Here is a 19712-nt window from a genome sequence, read left to right as displayed (position 1 = left end):
AAGGAGACGGAACTACAGACTTCAGTCAAAGACGAGGTGGAGAGATAGAAAATGGGTCATAGTTTAATGAACCAAGCAAACGTGTTTTGGTCTACAAAGTATTGAAAGACAATTTGCAGCCCCTCTAGTGTTTCTGACTAATGCTGACTGCCTAAGGAGGTCATATTGATAAAAGTAAACAACTCTAAGTTTGAACAGTCTGTTGTTAAAGCTGGGCTTTTTTGACATCTGAGACAAAATGAGCTTATTTTTGCAATGGTCTTGTAGTGTGATATATAAAGAACATAAAAAGCTACATATAAGTTATCATAACATATAAACAAACATCTATTTGTCAGGATTTATGAAACAAAGTTTAAGAGGTTATTATGCAGTTTATACAGCTTTTCAGCAATGAGGAGTCACACTAGATCAGTGATTCTCAACCTTTTTCATATCAAGGACCCCTCATTCAGTCCACATTAGGGCCACGGACCCCCATTTGATGAGATTTTGTCTCTCAGACCCAAATCTGAGAATATTTTTATTGTTAAATATGATTTTGTCCAGAATTCCATGACTATCTGTATTGTAGGTAGAGAGATAACAGTGAAACTATGATCAAAATAGTAATTTCTACATTCTATAATTGTGTTAACTTCTTGTAAATGAAATAATGGTGAAGTTTAACAATTTGTCAATTTGCTGTGGACCCCCTGGAACCCCCTCATGGACCCCTGGTGGTCCCCGGACCCCACGTTGAGAACCACTGCACTAGATAACTCAAGGTTCCATACTGTTGAGACGGCTTGGTCCTAAGTTTAGAAACAGAAGTTGTTCTCAGATGTTGTTGCCAAGAGTTGAAGGCCTCCAACATGGCCGCCAGAGGGCGCAATACGTCCAGAGACAGTATTATATGCGTGATTATGCTGTATGTCACCTGAAAGCCCTCTACAAAGAGCCGATGTGTCATCAGTAATGCTGCATTCAGGTCCCATATGAAAAACGGTAGATACGCAATTTCTACTAGAGAATACAGTTCATCTCAGCCTTTAGGTGGGAAATACTATCAGAAAATACCTTTCACCTCAGCTTTCATATGGTTAACATACTACTAAAGCTTTCAGCTGACGCCACCACCACTGCTGGGTTTTTTGTTCGTTTTGTTTGTGGTTGACAGAGCAATGTCATCTGCTGTACAACATGAATTCAAATGTATAAGTGCACGTGTGTTCAGTGTGAAAGAGCTCAGTAGGAGCAACCAAACTACAGAAAACTTCAACAGCTTCAAACATCCAAGTCGTCGCTCAACGCAATGTCAAGTCGGTCTGACAGTTTTCCCATAGGACCTGAATACAGCATAAGTCATGAGTGTCATGTGATGTCATGTCATGTGATGCAGGCACTTCCTGCTGGTCTGGACCAGACTAGATAGACTGCTGTATCATGTCGTCCTAGTTCATCACCACAGCCAATATCTAACACCAACAACATGCTATTTCTATACAAATCTAATCGTTGTGCTCCACGGAAACTCGTCCTGCCGTTCCTGGTGTGTCTGGGATGTCTCCTGGTCCGGTCCGAAGCGGAGGACGGCAGCCCGTGGTACCAGGACCTATGCAGGTAAAATAAACCTCCAGCAGCAACACTGCAGCTCCAGTACAAACAGGACTCATACGTTCCATCCTCTCCTGTATGGCGAAACCGTCACGCCAAGCTGCATTGAGAAGTCATGCAAATTCATGTTTGGTTTGCTTATCGCCAGACGTGCCTACCTGGTAGAACATGACTCTTGACCTTTTACGAATCATTAGTATCTTCTGTTAAATTCGGCATATAAATGATCCATCAAGCAGCACTTTGTATTAATCAAATCTCAACTTTTAGAATGGGTTCTGCTTGATATCGCCAGCCACGCTGTATTTTGATGGTTGACGCCTGGGAAATATGAGCAAAACAACTCAAAAAGTTGACATTTTTCTGAAATAAGTGCGGCTTGGCGGGTTAGATTATTGTCAAAATGGGGGGTGGTTCTTAAAGGTTCAAAAACGGTCTTGGGTTATATTATAGGAGTTGTGTATCTTTGCCTATAAAGTGTACATTAAATTGACTTGTTTTTGAATGCAGCATGGCATGACGTTGTCTCCATGCGAGAGAGAACCGCACGTATCGGAGCTTCATTAGTACAAACAGACCAGACTGTTAGCTAACGACACAGTGTTTTCCTCTCTTACTGGAGTCCTATCCACCCACCCGGTATTCAAATATTGACAAGTCGGAAAAAAATTATGAAATGAAAACCATCCAGCTGTCAACTGGTAAGACCAGTTGACCGTTGATACCTAGTAATGCTGCTAACTTTGACTGCTTTAATGTAATACTGAACTCATGAGCAAATAGCTACCTAGAAATTGCTGCACCAAAGGAGACTTTTGATTCAGTTCTGTGTCATTGTGCCTTATTTGTTGTGTTGCAGTTATAAATGGGAGGCCATAGACCAGGACAACAAAGTGGGGTACACTCTGAAGCTCTGTGACTCTTCACCATCCACCACCTGCGGTCCCGGCACCGCTGTCTGCGCCCGAAACCTCACCACCCAGACAGAGCAGTCTGTCGGTGAGTACAGGAGACTGGACCGCACTGGAACACAGTAGAGGCTTTGCAGTTGCATCACACATCTTTTAGTTGGACAGTTCCTCTTTCTTCAGCCAATCATTTCCTCCTTTCTTGCGCCACCATGGAGGTCCATTAGAGAAATGACTGTACGGAAATAATGTCTAAATATATAACCAGGCTAGAAATAGAGTGATACCTGAAAAACCTTGTTGTGGTGTGGCAGAGTTGTAGCTTGAGAAGTCAGCTCAGTTAACCTGAACAAACAGTTGGGTTTTGGCTTTGTTAGCTTGCTAACTAGCTAGCTGACTAATAATAATAATAATAATAATAACTTTATTTGTATAGCACCTTTTAACAAGACTGTTTACAAAGTGCTTCACAGAATAAAAAGGCATAAAAACAAAGAAATAAAAGTAAAACAATAAGAACAATAGTAAAAAGGACAACAAAGGATACAATTTTAAATACACAGCAAATGTAGCAAAGCAACCAATGTTAATGTTAACATGCGACTACAAGTGACTACCAGTGCTTGACTCTATTAGATACGTTAGCTAGTGTGCTAATCAGATGTGTTAACAACAAGGCAGATAGCTGACCAGATACTATGGTTAGCTAGCTAACAAGCTGACATTATCTAAACACAAAATTGATATTTGCCTGATTTTGCCAGACTTGTCAACATTTGGTTTGCCCTCACTGGGAGACAAACTCAGTGTAATAAAATGGAATAAGACCTGATGTAGCCTAACATATCTGGCTTTTCTCTGGCAGTGCTATTGTACGGGATATGCTGGAGCATATTGTGTTGAGAGCAGGCCAGAATCCAGCATGTAGGAGGAACCCCTTACAGTCTGTTGGACAGTCAGATATGGCAGCCAGCCCATTATGCTGCCCCAAGACAAGACCAATGCCTGGTTCATGTTTTCTGTGTGGTTAGATGCTTGTAAGGTCCACCTGAACGCAGACGTCCCGCTGCTTTGCTTTGGCATTCGTGCTTCTCACGACGACTGCTCAGTGGAAATCTCTACTACTTTAGTGGCGCTGTGGGAAAATTCTGCTATCCAAATCCCCCAACAAGAAAAAAACACTGGAATCGGCCAGTGATTCCAGTTCCAGTTTCAGTTTAGCCACAATTGTGTCATGTTGACTGTGCACACTCTGTCCAGTCCGTGTCCGCATAAAGCATAAAGCATCCCACTAAAAGGTGGGTAAACTATGACTTGAAGTCAGTAATCATCATATGGCAAACAACCACCAATATAGAAAATCAATTATATTTTATTTTATATTAACTTGATGTGTTCTATGAATTTATGTCAGCCAGAAAAAGTGGGTAAATAAAAAGATGGCCAAAATGAGTTTATGTGGGTTTACCCTCCACTACATCCCTGTGTATAAGGGTAATGAGTGCCAGCAGCTGTGGGTTTGTTGCTGTAGCTTGTTGTGTGCTTTTACAGCAGCTTCAACCACGCATAAAACCCCGGCCTATTGCTGACGTTACCACCGAAGGCTCTCTGAACGCTAAGGGAAGTGCTGTATGGATCAGTCAGTCAGAGCATTAACGGTACATTAGTAGATCTGATCTCTGTGCTGATAAGGCTGAATCTGCTGCTGCTGTGTGTCAGCAAGATGCACATCTCTCTTGTAGTAGGCCTGCTGTGTCTTAGCTTTCCTACTAGCTGTCTTTCTAAAGCTTTGATGGCAGTGTCCGAAAATATCTTTTTGGCTCACCTGCCAAGGAATGAAGTTAAGTTTCAACTAATGTTAGTCGCTAGTTAACCATCCAGGAAGCGGAGTAAGAGGCAGCCAATCAGGAGCCTGTTTGACACCGAGCCACTGTTTTACTTTGATTGGATTGGCACATGGTTAGAAAGAGCGTATCTTATTCAAAGGAAAATGCAACTGTGTCTATTTGGCATTTCTTTGGGTTCAAAGTAACCAAATGAGAAGCAGTCAGTGAACCTGGATAAAGTTGGGTGTGTTGTCCATCCACCATCATTAATCAGTTTCCATTCCCAAACCTAACCAGTTCCACACCTGCTAACAGCTGTACTCGCTTTGTCTACTAGTAACGACATATTAACAGAGAAAAATAGTTTTGGATGAGTCACTGCAATTCCAAGGCAATTCCAGGCATATTCAGCAAGGCAGAATATGAGAGAGAAAGCTGCATTTTCTACATTTTATTCTAACAAAAATGAAGAATTTTTAAATCAGCAAGGGATTCCCCACCGGTGATGTTTTCCAGACCGACGGCGACCCCAATCCAGCAGAGTGTGACGACAGGCAAAGTGAAGCAATCAGTGCCGAGGCATGCGTCTTACTTATTTGTGTAATTGCTCAGTCACAGTAAAAGACACCTTTATTTCCCCACATGCACCATGTAGCTACTAATTAATTGGGCTGAGATGAACGATTAGGCGTAAAGGAAGAAACTCACATTTAGTACAACACAGAGGCCTATTTTTTACGAGTCATATCCAGTAGTTGCAATAGTCTATGAGCTTATTTTCAACCAGTAGAACAAAATATCATTTATCATTACCGTCACAGATAATATTGTCAATAGGTCAATTTTGATGTCTAGTGGCCTTATTGATTTATTTGCAAAAGACAAATTTTACTTGCTTGGTTTGCAAAATAAATGATTCTATCAGACACCAGACAACATAACACATATTTACTGTGTACATAAGATGCTATGACTATCAAGTTTGAATAGGTGATAAGACATAACCTCCTATCCCTTTGATTTGTTGTTGTTGTCGTCTAAGTGAGCGCTTGTACTTTTGCCTAGATTTACATTGATGTTCCTAACTCAAGCAGCTTGCTTTGCTGTTTCTCAGTTTGTGAAAGGTACACTGCAAAATCTGTAAACCCTTGTCTCTGTCTCCAGACCTGACCTTCAGCGAACAGAAGCAGCCCCTCGCATTTTTAATCATTTAATCACATTCTGACAAATTGATTAAACCTTAACTAAGGCTCGGTCCACCCCGGGGCCCAGTGTGCTGCGTTCATTAACATTTACCGACACTTCACATTCACGCGTCGGTGCGGAATGTTCGAAAAGACATGGAGCACTCTTGGAAGAACGACGTAAAGACAGAAATGGTCTTTTGATATGTAGAGTCACTCGTTCTAATTTGTATCAGGCCTGTCTTATTGGAATGGCTGCTCATATAGTGTTGTGCCTTTTTAGATGAGGCTGTACATCTGAAACGGTACTTCCGGTGGTCACTTTATTTCTCAGTGTTTCTGCTGCAGAAATTGCGGTACAGTGACATATCCCATGTAAGTAGAGCTAAAGTATGCCAAATGTCCTTAAACACAATTTACATCCATAGATTTTCCATTTAATTTCACTGAAGGAAGCTCAAATCTTCATATAGCCTTATACAGTAGTTTCTCAATGCCAGTTAGGCCGCTGCCATTGATTTTACCCACGGCCTCCCGAGGCAGACAGTCCGTCAGTCAGACAGAGTTATTTCAGAACAGCACAACAACAACTTGTCCTCCTGTCTCAGGCCGTGACCTTTCCTCGGTGACAAATGGGTGTTTGGTAGCGCTCAGCCAGAAACCATGTCGAGTCATCTGACCCGTAAGTCTGAGTGTCAGAGATGCCAGAACTGTTTGGCCTTACTAAAGGCCCTGAGCAGTGCACTGAAGATGATAGTTTCCAGGCTTTGCATGTTTGTTACCGTTCGAACACCAAGTTTGAGTTTTGGGAAAACACCACAGGGTTTGGCAAGCTCTTCAGTAGGAAGTAGGAAGTGCGAAGTCGTCGATACTAGCGATAAGAAGAGAATAGGCTCAGTCAGCCTTAGTCTTAAGTTACAGGTAGAGGCATCAGGCTTATATACCACTTCAGTACAGAAGGCTCCACACATGCACACAACCCCAGAACCCACAGTCACTACTCAGTAGCTCATATCTTCCATTCAGATAGACGTGACTCCACATTTTCCATCCATTTCAGCTTCCTCACTCAGATGAATCTGCTAAGATGAATCATCGTTTTCAGGGTACATTTGTGAAGACAGATATCCAAGGCTGTGCATGCCTAACACACACAGTCTTTCCGATGTGGAGAGATGGATTCCACCCAAGAAGTCAGAAGGTGTCATTTTGTATTTTATGAGTGACTTCCCTTGAGGCTTGACTGTATTTTGTCAAGAGAAAGACCACAAACAGAAAGTAAGGCAGGAGAGATTGCGAGAAAGCAAACGAAGCAGTGTGATCACAGCGGTCGAAGGTGACTCATACCAGCTGACTTATCACATGACGAGGAGCACACCAGGAAACAAACACACACACACACACACACACACACACACACAGGTCTTGCACTCGACTGTAGATCTCTCTCTGTTTGCTCTCTCACACACCAGCTTGCTCTCTCTCTCTCTCTCCTCTCTCCCCAAGCACTTTGCTTGCATAAGGCTTGGTTCATGCTTTCTGTGTGGTTGTACTAGTGGCACTGGAGGAAAATAACAGCTTTCCACACCCTCCAACAAGGAAAAAAAACCTCAGGTGAATCGGCTATTCATCCAATCACGGATGGAGGCGTGTTTGCGTTACCGCGGTGCCGTGCATGTTGTTGGAAAAATAGGATAAACCTAGCTAATTTAACACCATTAAACGTCAAATATGTACGTTATCTAGTACAAAGTATTTGTTCCTCCAGCAAGTTTTCAAATCCAGTTTCAGACTTGGCTGCAGTCAACGCATCATAACTGAACTTGGTCTTGATTGGCTCCCCTCACTAAACAATCACCGAAGTCCTTCCATTCAGGCAAGTTAGCAGAGCAGAATTTGAACTGGAAAGCGTCCACTCAGTTTAATTCGTTTGATTAGAGGAGCTTGTGTTGTCATCTAATCACGGTCCAGTATTGTGAGTGTTCTGCCTGTGTGGACTCGGTGTTCAAATTGACTCAATTCAACCTCATTCATTTGCTAAACATCGTGAAAAACATTACTCTTATCCTGAGCCGAAGTAGATTTGAAAACAAAATCATGAAAACTGAATAATAAGTTTTAACTGCTGCAACAGGCTGCTGGATGTGAAAACTGCTCTCTGCTGCTGTCTAGTTGTGTATTTGGTGTTAGTAGGTCACATTATTGCTGAATAGCATTCCTTTATGACTCACTGGTGATAAAAGGCCTGCCATATCAGAGGGTGGAGAACACATACACACACACAACACACACACACACACACACACACACAAAAAAGCATAGTCATGCAGAGCAGACATGCATGTTTTAGTCCTATATGCAAATACATATCTAACGATCAGAAGCATGTACACATACAAAGCAGGCAGTTTGCTCACACAATAGGAATGGGACACACCCCCACACACACACACACACACACACAGATAAGTTGAAACTTAATGATCCCCTTGGAGGAATTGGGTCGTTGCAGAAGCGCAGTAGTAATGGGATACAGCAAAGAAGGAGCACAAATGTTTTGTTTTTTTTATCAACAGAACTGACAATTCCAACACTAGAAGTAGAAATATATGGCTGGAAAATATCTACCCTGCTGTCTTCATAGATCGGTGCAGCTAGATCAACTAGTTTCAGTTAAATTGGGAATGTGGAAGTGGAAACACACAGTGAGAACATGCAAACAAAGGTCAGCAAAATGAACGAAAATGAAATGCATTCAGTGTAGTACTTTGAAATACCCCAGCAAATATAAAATGTGCCTCCGTGCACATTCCAAAATGCCTTGCACGGTCAAGGCAAACCTGTGGTAAAACCCCCACCCATGTGGTACCTCAAGGAGGATAAAACAAACGCTGAGAATTATTTCAGGTGCTATTTGATCCAAGTCTGCTTCTAATTGGGCTACAGGGTAGACGGTCTCTGTCCTCACTGTCTCTTAGTTTATCTCTCTGTCTCTGTTTGAGACACACACACACACACACACACAGTGGCTCACATTCTCAGGCTGTTTATCTCTGTATGGTACTGTAGCAGACAGTCTGGCAGAATAATGTTTTAACCTACCAACCTCCCCTGACCCACTGCCCTGTAAAACAACCACACACACACACACACACACACACACACAGAGCAGATAACCCCTCCCTAACCTCTGTTCCATAATATCCCGACCCCACTGTGGTCAGTGCGTAGGCTTCATTCATCATCTGAATACACGCCAAAGGGAAACAGGAAAGCAATGGGAAACGGTCTGCATGTGAATGATCTGGCTGGAGTTCATAGGGCTGTGCATTGTTTTTTCAATGTTTTTGATGATCTTAAAGCCATTTTGATCTAAAGGATTATGCTTAAATGCTTGAAATGTGTTTCTTAGACAAATAGAAATAGTCAAGTTGATGAATTTCTTTCCAAAGCCTTTGCCTTTCCATCAAGGCAAAAGCTACTTTAAAAAATCTAAAATATAAGATAGTTTTGATTTAACACTTTTTTGGTCACTGCGTAATTCCATTTGTGTTATTTCACAGTTTTGTACTGTGTCAAAGCTTTTGACTGGTAGTGTATGTTGTGGCATTTTAACATCAATAAATAATTACCACATTCATTTTGAGACATTTGAATAATTATTGTAAACAATTTAAACCCTTGCTGAGAAAATTGGCAGCTTCTAGCGGCCTCTACACTACCAGTGCAGTGGGGTTTATGGGACAAATATGTTATGAGAAACACAAAATGCTACATTTGGCACCTTTAAAGCTCCAGTGCACCGATTTGAATTTGGTCGGGAAAAGCTTGCAATGGATTTCTAACACGAGGAGTGTATTTTCTTTTCAGCTTTTTTTGGCAGTTCATCTAATTTGCTCTAATTACTTCCAACACCCCTTTCTCAATGCTCAGCCAATTCTGCCATTCTGCCATTTCATATTTTTGATATATTTTCATATGGCCTAGGCACTTTCTGTGGACCTGTTAACAGTATCGCACCATTTTTCAGGCACTAAAGTCTCTCACTGTAGTATATGCTAATGAGACATCATAATGAACATCATACTGCCATCTGATTGTCACTCATTTAGTGAAGCAAGTACAACCTACAGCTGATTGCAAATTGGTTTCTTCCTCAACATATCATGTAAGTAAAGTACATCAAAGAGAAATACCAGGTTTGAATGCCCGCTTTGTGCAACACAGCACCCGAAATGAATCTAAAATGGCCGGATTAGGTGCAATACTGCTGGTTTGCTGGTCTGTGCATTGTGAAATGACAGTTGCACAGCCAGCGCTCTATAATGTGATGTCAATTTGACAAACTTGAGATTAAAATAAACCATTAGTAAAAAAAAAAACATTTTAAAACATCTTCCTGGGCAGGAACAAATCTGCAAAATCTGCTTATAGTCAATTATTAAAATCAGCCGATGGGAAAATAAATGGTGACTTTGAACGTAACCAGCAGATGACATAAGTTGACACTTTCCCTCCCTATGGTTAGAGTTCTGGAGCCAATGGATGCTAGCTGCAGATGTTTCAACAGTCCTGCTGAACTATTTTTTTGGCGGAAGCTTGTGACTTCAGCTTGTAATAAAATCATTAAATTCATATTTTGTGTCAAGTGGTTGTGGCCTTATTTTGCGGTGATCACCAGCTCGCTGTACGTTATCCCTTACGTAATGCAGGGTTTCTATGCAGTTCTGAACACTCTGGAAAAGTGTGGAAAATAAATTTGATCCCTTCCAAGTTTTGAAAAGTTTGGGAATAGCACAAAAATCTGGAAAAGCATGGAAAAGCATTGGTCTGGACCTACATTTCATTATATATACTGTATATGTAAACTCTGTCCTCCACATTGTAATAATTGTTGTGAAGAATCTTGACTTTCTTCAGCTTTAGAGTGGTAAGGCCTCGTCATATCGCCCAACCACTATCATATTCAACGTTGCTGAAAACCTGCATATCCATTCAACAAGCTAAGGTCTGGAAAAAGAATGGAATTTTCTAATGAGAAATGTGTAGAAAGCGTGTTAATGGCCTGTCAGTAACGCTGCGTTGTTCTGTGTTGAATGTGTAGGTGAGCTGTCACTGCAGAGGCACTCTGACGCTGTGCTGGATTACAACGGCACAATGAAATGTCCCGGCAGCAGCAACAACATCCAGACCAGCATCAGCTTCCAGTGTGGGAAAACCATGGTAAGACTCAAAGACAGCAGCTACGTTTCCATCCAACTATCAAGTGAATTTTATGCAAACTTTTACAATGTCACAAAAAGATAAAATGTGAATTAGGTGCTTTTCCATCAGCTGGGTTGAAGTGAATAAATAATGGCCAAATTTCATCCTTTCATCATTTAGCTGCTCGTATTCAATACATCATAATTCGCAAAAAAATGACTAGATAGAATAGAAACCCAGCTGAAGTGGTGGAATCGATGGGGCAGCAGACTCAAAACAAACATGAAACCCCTCCGGATATCTGCGGTTCGGGGTTCCGCACTGATGAAATGAAGAGAAAATACACTTTTCCCCCTCAATGACAACTAAAATGAAAATAAAAGTTGTTGCAGGCGTTTGCCGTCGGTAGCGAGGAAAGGAAACTACATTGAATCCACAACTAGCAACTCTGCCTACTCCACAGGCTTTACACCTGGGTTTGAGTTGACACCTTTTTAAGTGGAAACAGTGCAGAACCATGACGCTGCCTCGCTCTATATTTCCTCAGCAGAGTCAGTAGGTGTGTGTGTGTGTGTGTGTGGGGGTGGGGGGGGGTGGGGGGGGTTGGTTGGTTGTGTGGTTGACATGAACATGCTTTTGTTTCCTGTCATGTCAGAAAAGAGAGGGTTCTGTCTCCACAGAAGACCACCGTTAGACGCTCACCACAAAGTCTGAAGCGGGGGAAACGAAAGTGGCTTTTCTCTAAAAGTCCTTCTAAAACTCTTTCAAAGGCCATGAGTTCCAAACACATGCAGCTCATGTGTAGTATTGTTTGCCTATATATGGGTTTGGATAAAAGTGAGACATAAAAGTTTTGCCTCGCTTTTGAGCATTGAGAACCATGTGTTTTTTATTTTATTGTTTTCAGTAATAATACTGTCGTTCACTAATTGCTGGTGTGATGTCATCCTGGTAGGCAGTTACTCATCAAAGAGACACTCCTTGGAGAGACTGACAGATGAAACTCAAAAATTAGAAGGCTTTTATTTAAATAAGAATTTGGCATCTCTCCTTTCTATTATTCATAGAAAATTGTTAGGCTTGTCTTAAAGTTCAAAACAAGAATTTATAGTATCAATAATAAATGACCGAGTTGACACAGGGTTGATTAAATATCTATTTTAAAAATAAGTTATTCTGTTGTTTTCAAAAATCAACTTTTTCAGCTTTTTCCAAACTTCTGAGCAAAAATGTCTATTTTCCAAGAATAAATACACTCACTGATTTCACTGAAACATGGTTAAGTAAATGTTCCCAGTGTCCGACAGTAGACTGCTGTTGTACTGGGTGTGAATGCGGTGAACAAAGTTTACAGATGTCTTTTGTTGATGTCATGTGACGACACGCATCATGCTTTGGCCTCATTTCTTCTCCAGAGCGGAGCTGCTTACTGCACAGCGCTATAATCTGTTAGTCGCCCTTATCGAGCCGGAACCACCGAGTCGTGTCACGTCAGTCCAGCAGTCGTATTAACGCCACTGTGTTTCTCTGCCGCAGGGAACGCCAGAGTTTGTCACCGTGTCCCAGTGTGTGCACTACTTCGAGTGGAGGACCTACGCCGCCTGCAAGAAGGGCAAATTCAAACCACACAAAGAAGTAGGTGGGACGGTCTGATGGGTCTGATGGTCTGATGGGCCGGCTGACTCAGGACAGGATGGGTTTATGTGGAGGAGAGTGTGAACCTCTTAAGGCGATGGTCTACTTACAACCAAGACGGCCTTAAATAGAAAGAGTCGAACATGTAACCGCGTATACATTTGTGTATACTCACTGCAGCATGACATGACCGTCACATGGGTTCTCAGAGTGACCCTTCGCGGAATGATCGAAAGAACGCATGAAATGAATGAAACATTCTTTTAGCCACAGATTTTCACACGTCAGTGTGTCGGTCAGGGGTTTCAAACAGCATAGACCATGTGTGAAAACTACTGATGTTATCTGTAATGACCCGTAAGGAACCATGTGGTCTCTACACTCTCAACAAAAAGGGTTCACTAGAGTACCCAGAAAGTAGTTCTTTACGCGTGTACCGTAGCAGAATTCTTTGTCAGGGTGTCCGTGGGTCCTTAAATAGTTAATTATCTAAATTTAAGATCTTTTATAAGTATTAGAATGTCCTAAATACAATGATTAGAGGTCTTATGTTTTTACCATGTAATGACAGGTTTGTTGGCGCTGCATATGCACTCTTAGAGTAACCCAGAGGTACAATATGCTTTGTTTACTGAACACAATTGGACTTCATGTCCTTTAACAACTAATTTCCTGGTGTTTTTTATTCTTATGCTGCCCATTTATAGTTGCCGAACATTCAATCAGGAATAGGTGGGCTTTGCCAGCTTGGTTTTTAAATTGGTCCTATGTTTAATTTCAGGTAGCATTAAAAAGGTCTTTAAAAGTATTAAATTAGTCTTTCTAAAACCTGCAGATACCCTGAATGGAACTCCGAAGAACCACTTTAGACATTTTCTTTATTGCACCTTGCTTAGATGATTCTACATAGGACCCTGTAGCAACATAAAATATCCCTCTAAATGGGTCAAAAATGTAATAAAAATGGATCTTCATGTAATAAATTCCCTGATAAAACAATAACATCACATTACATTAACCCACCATTATTACTTATTAAGGGAATAGCATATTTTGTAAAAGATAATGTAATGATAATACTGACTATGATAATTCGTAAGAATATATAATAATATTTTTAACTGATTATGTAACTTTAGTTATTAGATTATACAATACCCAATATAACCAACACCCCTTTTGTTAATGTAGTAATGTGATCATATTAGGTCATTCAGGAATTTATTATATTAACAGGTTTATTACATTTTCAACCATTTAGAGGGACATTTTTTATTACATTAGTTATTAAGTTATTACATTATCTGGCAGTTATTACATTATTGGTTGCCACAGACCTGCATGGTACTGTAAAGAACCATTTAAGAAAGCATGAAATATCCCACCCAGCAGCATTAAAGGAACTTTTTAACAACCACACTAGGGTATTTATTTTAACAAGGGTTTGAAATTGTTTCTTTTTTTATTATGGTTCTGTATAGAACCACTACCATAACCCTCCTTTTTCTGCATGTAGGATTGACTGTCCTCTAGGCTTGGGCCGATATTCGATATTATCGAATATTGCAATATTTCTTAAACATTGCATTATTTCCCACGATATCGAATCAAAGAAATTTGATGGAATTTGGAAGAAATTAAATACCCCACAAAAAAACCTGAAAAAAAAAAATATATATATATATTGTATATCGCGATATTTTGGATATTTTTGGATATCGCCCAAGTCTATTGTCCACCTCAGGCTATTTTCCAACTATGAATGCAACTTCAAATGAATGGAAATGTTTGTCAGTGCTGCAGTGCGAAGCTTGCCCCTCTGTGTCCAGGTGCCCTGCTACGTGTTCGACTCCGACGGCAAGAAGCACGACCTGAACCCGCTGATCAAAGTGAACGACGGCTACCTGGTGGACGACGGCGACAACAGCATCGACTTCTACATCAACATCTGCCGCAGCCTCAGTCAGTACCCGGGGGAGGGCGTAGATGGATGGATGATCGAATGAACGGAAGAGTGGATGAATGAACGACTTAGCAGATGGATGACTGAGCAGATGAAGGATAAAATGTCCCTAAATGTATAAATTAGGGTTTCACCGATATGGGTTTTTGAAGGCCGATGGCTAATATTTTGTGAAGATTTCAATATCTTCACATTTGACCATTTTCATGCCAAAAAATTAAAAGTATTCAGTGTTTCCCCCAGAATTGTATTCTTGTCAGGGAGGAAAAGCCTCTGAAACAACATTTAGACTATGGGACACTAAAACTCTCCATTGATAGTCATACTAATGAAAATATAAGAGAGAATAGCATGGCTGGCTTCCACTCATTTTGAGTTCATCCAATTCAGAAAGTGGATTTTCATTCAAATCATTATCAGTAGCATATTGTACAGAATAAATACCCATTTCCTAAATTTCTACTTTTTCATATAATTCTATAATTTTTATATACTACTTATACTTACATACTACTTTCTTATACTACTTCTAAAGAGTGCTATTTGCTGAATTTGTACTTAATAATTTTTGTTTTGTCTTTAATGTGACCTACGTGAGCAACCCAACAGGTTGATTTCCTTACCATTACCAAAAAAAAAGACACAATTCTGATTAAAACAAGAATAGCAGCTTTGCTTGGTATTTTGATTTGAAAGTGAATTGACCCCAACCCTGGAATATCGATTCATTCATCCCCCCAATTCCCAATTCTTTCTCTCCTCAACCTTCCTCCCCTATCTCTCCTCTTCCTCTTCCTCTTCTTCCTCCTCCTCTCCTAGACCGTGCAGACAAGCCCTGTCCGGAGGGTTCAGCAGCCTGTCTGACCACCAGCCATGGCACCTACAGCATGGGCTCTCCTACGAAGCAGCTAGAGCTGGTGTCCAGCGACAGGTATGCTAGCTAATGCTAACCTCCTACTGAGTATACATGGGGGCCGCTAACAGCTAGCAGCTCTGTGGCCTGCTGAGGCTAACGCTAACCTGTCCATCTGTTTGAATTAGACTAAGGAATGCTTCTGATATGAAGCTCGATGCCTGGACAGTTCTTCTGGACAATTGTTAACGTTTGTTTTTGATTTTTTAAAATAATTTTCTTAATAAGTTCTTATGCTTGTCAGACAGTCAGTAGTATGTGTCTAAGAGACTTATTGTTGGCTGACTTTTAAATTAAGAGGCTCACAGCTAGCAAACATGGAGCTAGCACTAACACGAACTAGTTTTCACTCTTCTCTTCTCTTCTCTTCTCTTCTCTTCTCTTCTCTTCTCTTCTCTTCTCTTCTCTTCTCTTCTCTCTTCCCCCTCTCTCCAAGACTGAGGTTGCAGTATGAGGTCAGTGCTGACTCCCCTCCTCCAGACTTCTGTAATGGACACTCCCCTGCTGTCACCATCACATTCATCTGTCCCTCACGCAGGCAGGAGGTGGGTTGCACACACACACACACACACACACACACACACAAAACAAGTGGTGATGTGATTATACATTTCATCGATTGTATGTTTTATTTTTATTTTTATTCGTTTAACCTTTTATTTAACCAGGTTAGTCCCGTTGGAATTAGAGTAGCTTTTTCAAGGGAGACTTGGCTAAGAAAGCAGCATCATGACAAAACGTAAACGTTTGCAGACTAACAGTATAGGCTACAAAACCAGAATAGAGTCACATAAAAGAAATGGCAAGGTAAAAGGATGTCTAAAATGAAAATACAATCCAAATCACAAGAGGAAATCTATCTAAATCTATAAAATAAGCTCTCCACAGTCCAGTATCAAAGTCAAATGGAGCATACAAGGTGGAGGGATGAGTTGGAGCTTCATAGTCAGTAATAAACCTCAATGCTCCCTAATATGCTCCACAGTATCCAGAAGGCATGAGAGAGGTGTATTACAGGCAAATAAAAACCAGTACAGAGCATTTCAGAACACATGCACACCATACATTTTTTGTTTATCTTGAATCTGCTTTAATCCGAAAAAATGTTTTCCCGTTTCAGTCGAGATTACATTATATTTTCTTGAACAAACCTCCATTTCTGAGGTTTTGGCAAAGTCTTTGTTCGTCATCTTAATTTTTTTTTTCTCTGGATGTTTTCTTACTAGCTGCTGGTTGTAGCAAAAAGTACGGATTACAGCATACAGGGTGTGCAAAATCAAAGCAGCAGTAGCAGTTGATGTTACTGAGATGAAGAAAAAAAACACATTAAAAATATGTATGATATGAAAACATACCAAATATGAAATATGTGCAGTCTGAAATGAGTGAAAAATTCTAAGAATATCTATATATGCAGTATATAACAAATGAGAGAATATGGGAATATGAAGAAAACAAATATGTGAATTTACATCTTATATACATATTCGCCTGAACAGGTGTACAGAAGTCCATATACACTATATGTACAGATAACATGCACACAGTTCACCTTATCAAACTCCAGGTGTTCAGAAACGTCCCTCTGGAGTTCTATATATGCAGATGACACTGCTTTCTACTGTACTGATTTACAGTGATTTATGGGTTCACAGGGCAGCGATCCTAAGATGACGGCTGCGGCCAACTGTCGTTACGAGGTGGAGTGGGTGACGGAGTACGCCTGCCATAGAGACTATCTGGAGAGCCACACCTGCAAACTGACCAGCGATCAACATGACATCTCCATAGACCTCACACCCCTCACCCTGAGCCGTAAGTACACACACTCTGACTCCATCTACATCCACCGACCAAGGTGTTTTTGTGGAAGATCAAACGGCCATTTTGGCTCATGAAATTCACAGTGACTGTTTGATTTGGAATTAGGGAGAAAATGTATTATTTCCCACCATATTCATAAACACATACAGTAGTCTTTTGCTTTCTTCCGTCCTCGCCGTCCACTATCTATACTATGAGGAATATTGGCTCACAGTCAGACATATGTTTAGCCCAGTTAAAGGAAGTAAGTTTATGAGTAATCTGTAATGACCTTCCTCATTTTTGCCAGCTCATTGCTAATATAGACCAAGCTTTTTTCTATTCTTACCACACTCCATGCACAGTCTCATTGGAATTATCTCCTGATGTTACATCATTTTTTAATGTCTACGTATCTATTGAACTAATGGCTAGGGTTCGTTTTCGAAGGCCGATACTAATATTTTTAGATAGAAGCCTATCATTTTGCTGATGTTCAATAACTTTAAATTTCAATATTTTCATGCCAAATTATGGAAGAGGGTGGGAAATCCTATGGAACAGCATTTAGACCATGGGACACTAAAACTCTCTACTGAAAACCAGAATAAGAATATGAATAAGAATACATATTCATGCATACTTCTATGGAATCTGATCAAAATGTCTTATTAGAATCAATTGAAGTTAAGCTCTTCCCATAGACAACCAGTATAGTATTGATCAATTCTACAATAAATATGTAATCAATCAAACTGCATTATATCCATCATATCAGAGGTGGATGACACAGACTGGACCAGATCCCATTTTTAATAAATGGACAATAGAGCCCAATTTATCAGCAAACCTAAACCTGCTAATGCCATTTTGTGTGTGTGTGTAGCTACAGACCATCCATACTATGCTGAGTCCGGGTCCAGTGACGGGGGTGAAAGTTACATCTACTACCTGAACGTGTGTGGGGAGACCACAGCCGGGGACTGTGGCGGCCGCGGAGATTCCGTATCGTCCTGCCAGGTGAAAAGCACCGGAGACGTCAAGAAGATCGCCGGCAAATTCCAGAACCAGACGCTACGGTACCGTCTGTCTGTCTTGTCCGTCTTGTCTGTCCATCTGTCAGTATTCCCTTCAGTGCCTTCAATTTGTTGGTAGTGTAAATTAGGTCCATCACTCAGTAGTGTTGTGGTTGGCTAGCCAGTCAGTCGGTCCCTTTAATCCTTAAGTGCCGTCGGTCAATTCTGTTGGTCAGTAGTTACTCAAGTCTAAGTCAAGTCCATGTCATTAATGTCAAGTCTCAAGTCTAAATGTAGAACAGCAAGTCAAGTCAGAACAAATCAGTATCCAGTATCAATTTAATATCTTAAAGAAAACGAAATATCTAGGACTTTTCAATGCAATATGGTTTTAATAGGATTTAATAGGATAAATCAGTTTCAACTTCAATAAATTCAATCATTCCATACAAATTCAGAATTTAAATTCAGTCATCTGGTGGAACAAATCTCGTCAGTGGTTCAGTCAGTCGGGCAGTCAGTGCCATCTTTCTGTCGATCTGTTTTTTCCGTTCTATCCTCACTTTCCCATCTCTCCTCCCACCCTGTCTGTCTCTCCCCACTCCTCTGTAGGTATTCAGATGGAGATCTGACTCTGATCTACCCAGACGGCAGCAGATGCTCCACAGGCTTCGAGAGAATGACCATCATCAACTTTGAGTGCAACAAGGACGCAGGTGAGACGACGAGCGCAGGGAAAAGCCTGAGTGTCCACAAATGATGCTCGTAACCCCATAGGATAGAGTCCTGCTTGAAGCTGATTGGCTTTTCCACCATTTTGAGTTTCTTGAAAAACCGTTTTCCCCCCTAAGGCTTTTTCATTTATTTACTGACTGACTCAAAGGGTGACTGCATCATTTGTGGGGGACGGCATGTTTACTGTTGCCTTGTTTTATCTCCAGTGCTTCTCAACTTCAGAACAAATTGTCCTACAGGTCAAAACTTAACAAGAGCTTAATTCATCTTTGTTTGTTCTGCCATGTTTTCCTCAGAGAAAGGTGGCCGAGGGTCTCCGGTGTTTACAGGCGAGACGGACTGCACCTATTACTTTGACTGGCAGACGGCCTACGCCTGTGTGAAGGAGAAGGAGGACCTACTGTGCCGGGTCTCCCATGGGAACAAGCACTATGACCTTTCACCCCTCACACGATACCCTGGTGAGATTGACAGCTCAGTCTAATCATGTGTTTTGATTGGAGGAATCAATTTCCTCATTTCTGTGGTGATCAGTATGGATCCACTTATACACCTGAAGATGCCAGACTGCATAATGAGTTTATTTAGCTGGACTATGAGATTCCTGATGATCTAGGGGAAATTTGCACATTTCCAGGCAGTTCTAGGAACAGCAAAATTTAGAAAATTGATTCTGGACAACAAAGTTGCTGCTTAATTTTTTAAAGGTCCCATATTGTGGAAAACAGGATTTCCCTTGCCTCTTTGATTATATAGACTGATCTGATTGAATTGCCAATATAGTGCGCCAGCATTGGCCCTTTATTAAAAATCAGTTATTGGCCAATCCATGTTGTCCACCTCTGATATGATGTCGTTTGATTACATACTTGTAGTATTGATCAATACTACACTGTTTGTCTATGGGAAGCCATTAACCTGAATTGAT

General features: G+C 40.8%; 1 protein-coding gene across 2 annotated transcripts in view; it reads left to right on the top strand.

Moving 5' to 3' along the window:
• The first annotated feature begins 1457 nt into the window (after positions 1–1457).
• The window catches only part of igf2r (insulin-like growth factor 2 receptor), a 55414-nt gene continuing 37159 nt past the window's right edge, over positions 1458–19712 (top strand). For both annotated transcript variants that reach the window (XM_071906842.2, XM_071906843.2), the window contains exons 1-11: positions 1458–1602; positions 2456–2595; positions 10619–10737; positions 12256–12354; positions 14184–14316; positions 15137–15248; positions 15667–15775; positions 16886–17045; positions 17920–18112; positions 18662–18765; positions 19081–19245. In XM_071906842.2, coding sequence (XP_071762943.2) covers positions 1472–1602; positions 2456–2595; positions 10619–10737; positions 12256–12354; positions 14184–14316; positions 15137–15248; positions 15667–15775; positions 16886–17045; positions 17920–18112; positions 18662–18765; positions 19081–19245 — 1465 coding nt within the window. In that variant the 5' untranslated portion in view covers positions 1458–1471. The remainder of the gene's footprint in view (positions 1603–2455; positions 2596–10618; positions 10738–12255; positions 12355–14183; positions 14317–15136; positions 15249–15666; positions 15776–16885; positions 17046–17919; positions 18113–18661; positions 18766–19080; positions 19246–19712) is intronic.

Source organism: Centroberyx gerrardi, chromosome 18, assembly GCF_048128805.1.
Source record: "Centroberyx gerrardi isolate f3 chromosome 18, fCenGer3.hap1.cur.20231027, whole genome shotgun sequence".
In the NCBI taxonomy this organism is placed as follows: Eukaryota; Metazoa; Chordata; class Actinopteri; order Beryciformes; family Berycidae; genus Centroberyx; species Centroberyx gerrardi.
This window is presented reverse-complemented; position numbering and strand designations above follow the sequence as displayed.